This window comes from Sinocyclocheilus grahami, unplaced genomic scaffold (assembly GCF_001515645.1).
Source record: "Sinocyclocheilus grahami isolate Dianchi unplaced genomic scaffold, SAMN03320097.WGS_v1.1 scaffold991.1, whole genome shotgun sequence".
Lineage (NCBI taxonomy): Eukaryota > Metazoa > Chordata > Actinopteri > Cypriniformes > Cyprinidae > Sinocyclocheilus > Sinocyclocheilus grahami.
Genome location: NW_015506170.1, coordinates 619,484 through 622,710, shown reverse-complemented (window position 1 = coordinate 622,710; position 3,227 = coordinate 619,484). Strand labels below are relative to the sequence as shown.

Below are 3,227 nucleotides of genomic sequence, written 5' to 3'. Positions count from 1 at the left end.
GATTTTTGTGTGTGTGTGTGTGTGTGTGTGTGTGTGTGTGTGTGTGTGTGTGTGTGTGTGTGTGTGTGTGTGTGTGAAAAATAGATATTCTTGTGGCAAATGTCATCTAAATATAGATACAGTGGAAATGCAGAACATCAGACATTATGAATTTATTTAAAAAAAACGGCAGATAATTGACATGGTATCAGTATATTGTGCATAATAATTTGTCTGTATCTAACATTTTGTTGCACAAATCTTAAAACTGAATAATAACATTTAAAAACTTTAAAAATAATAATATAATATAATATAAGAGCATGAACAATATGAAATATGAATGTAGGTTTCAATAAATCTCTCCAGCCCTTCTAGAATATAACCTGAATAGTAACAAACTTTGGGTTGGCATCAACTTGCCATTGCACTAGAGCAACAATGAGGAGTGAAAACAATCAAACGAACAAACAAAAAGACATCTATTTACAACTGCAGGAGTGATAATTGCTGTTACAGGGAATAAGATGTTCTTTACTATTAGACAATGATCAATTATTTCCAGAGGAAAGCCCAAACCAACGAAAATTAGATGTGTTGTGTTGGCGTATCTGCATGGTGTGGATGATGATGGTGTTGTGATATGTTGTGTTGTTTGCACGGCTTGTCTAGCACAGTTGTTTTAATGCAACTAATGAAAGCGTTCATCATGATAATTGCTGTGGCGTTTGCTCCTGTATGTGCGTGAGTCTGAGGATTCAAGCGCCTCGCATCTCTCTGTGCTGCTTACTGTCTAGTCACAACACTTCAGTGAAAGAAAGCACACAGGTTGTCATTACTTACTTTAATTACATATTTGTAGTCTTATTACGAATGATTAATCGGTGCAAGTTATTTCAAATCAAAAAGTGCTTGTTACTGCAATTTTTCATCAAAATACAACAACTTGCTCTGCCTCTGAAATGTTCTTTTCATCATCTGACATCAAGCCATTTTAATTTTCACCCACTCTACTCCAAACACCTCTCAACAATTTGCACAATACAATCACTACCCAGTGGATAAAATCGAGTCTCACCCAATATATTTTTTCTCATTTGATCATCCAGATTCACTCTGAAATATATTACATTACCAGTAAAATGCCTTACACACAACTTCAAGCTCATGTATTGATTCTCACGCAGCTGGAAATAAGACACACATAAACATCATGACAACAGCAAAGTTTAGGGCTGGCGCACATTTCATTTACACAAGAACCAAAGCCTAAAACCTAAGCTTTCCTAAAACTTTTCTATTATTATTGTGCTGACATGCACCTAAGAACTGCCATTTCCTTAAGGACATGCAAATCTAGTTATACTGTATCTAGAATGATGTCAAGTAAAATAGCCAGCAGGTAAAATGTGCTATATAAGGTTGGTGAGTCACATTTCTTTAAGATTAAATATCCAAACACTACAAACTATTCTAAACAGTTGCCACAATTGTATTGGACATTCATAAAATGCGCAGGACAAATCATTTTACAAAGGACAGAAAGGAAAACGTAAGATACCCTGACACTATAACAGCAATTCATTTCACATATCATTCTTTGTTCACAATGGTGGTTTGAATCACTGGCCTATTTTACTGTAGCTGAACATAGTGGCGTGGACAGGCAAGTTAAGAGACTTTTGACATTTAAATATCTTTTGGGCTTAAAAAGTTGTTTTTTTGTTACATATTCTAACATAAAATATCTCAATTGCAGAAGTATGGAGACATGAAGAAAAAAGTAAAATTCACTTTAAACTTCAAATTCATGTATAAATTAAAATATCGCAATGCAGTGTTTATGAAAAGGCTGAGAAACATACATCTAAGACCACCTGCGGACAACACATGAAAGCATAACTTAATTCATGGACAGGAAGGCATTAATAAATTATTGCATAATATCTACGGATGCTGAATAATACAGCACACAAAGAAAGATATGCCTGGTTATGGCACGCCACTTTAACATTTAATTACTTTTTAATAATAAGTTTGAACTATAAAATAGGTATTCTGACTAGTTCATGAGATATGGCAAGTAAACTATTAAATGCAGCTAGTAAAACTTAAAAAGATACCAGTAACAACTGGAATAGAATCGGAAGAAAAGAGTTCACATCTTCATGAAACTAAATGGCAAACATATGTAATTTGCTACCAGGATAGAAAACATACTGAATTAATGAATAACTAGACTAATTAGAAAGATACTAATTACTACAAGAATGTATACTAAAAAAAATAGTTACTAGGGAAAGAAAAATATATTGGAATACTTCAAATAAGTAGTCCATAAAAATAGATATCAGTTCGTTTAAAGAAAAGACGGCTTGCCATAATCTGATCGCTTATCGCTATTGTGATCTAAAAGTCACATTAGTAGAAACAATCGATATCACCAGCCATATCAACTACTACAAAGTCTACAGCTCTACTAAATCTCTACAATTTATCACATTTGACAGGAGCTGCAAAAACATCACTCACAAGCACGAGGAGGAAACTTACCTAAGAGCAGGACACGCGCGCTGGCAGACATCACGTCTCCGGACTGAGAATCCTACAGAAACGTCTCCTCTGCTCCTCAAAACGAGCACATTGGGTCATTGAAATGGTCTCTCATTTTTGTTCTGACCATGAACGGAGCGATATCACCGGCTGAGACCATCAAAAGCATCTCCAAACGTCCCGAGGCTCCTTCAAAAACGGCCGTTTCCTCCGAAGAGAAGTTCTCATTGACTTCAACTAGGATGCGAATCTACGATCTCCGTTCTCTCCTCCGCCTCTTGCTCTGTGTAGGAAGGAACCACAGGCTGGTAAAGGTGTGTGAGGGGATGGGGAGAGCTCTGCAGTTAAAGGAGAACACTTTCCTTTGCGTATTTCCTTAGATGACCATTGGATGCGAGTCTCTTTACTGCTCCTGCAATGAAACGATTGTACTTTATAATAACCAAACTTTATAATAACCAAAATTTTATTAAAAGCCATTAACAAGCATTGCGCTTAACGGAGCATTAACCATTGCATATTCAAATTAATATAGCCTATAAATAAAAACGTGAAGCTAAATTTAATGACATTTTAAATTAATTAAGGATATAAGAACTATAGGCTATGCTGCTAACACAGTAGTCAATTAAACATGTTATAGTCTAAAATGTTAGGCCGATCAGTTGAATAAATAAAGATACAAATGGATTTTA

At 35.2% G+C, this 3,227-nt stretch overlaps 1 protein-coding gene across 1 annotated transcript in view; it reads right to left on the bottom strand.

Moving 5' to 3' along the window:
• LOC107565277 (CXADR-like membrane protein) overlaps window positions 1–2,905 on the bottom strand; it is a 47,978-nt gene extending 45,073 nt beyond the window's left edge. Inside the window, exon 1 of the mRNA XM_016250499.1 lies at window positions 2,533–2,905. Within this exon, the coding sequence (XP_016105985.1) occupies window positions 2,533–2,563 (31 nt within the window). The 5' untranslated portion in view covers window positions 2,564–2,905. The remainder of the gene's footprint in view (window positions 1–2,532) is intronic.
• Window positions 2,906–3,227: the final 322 nt, after the last annotated feature.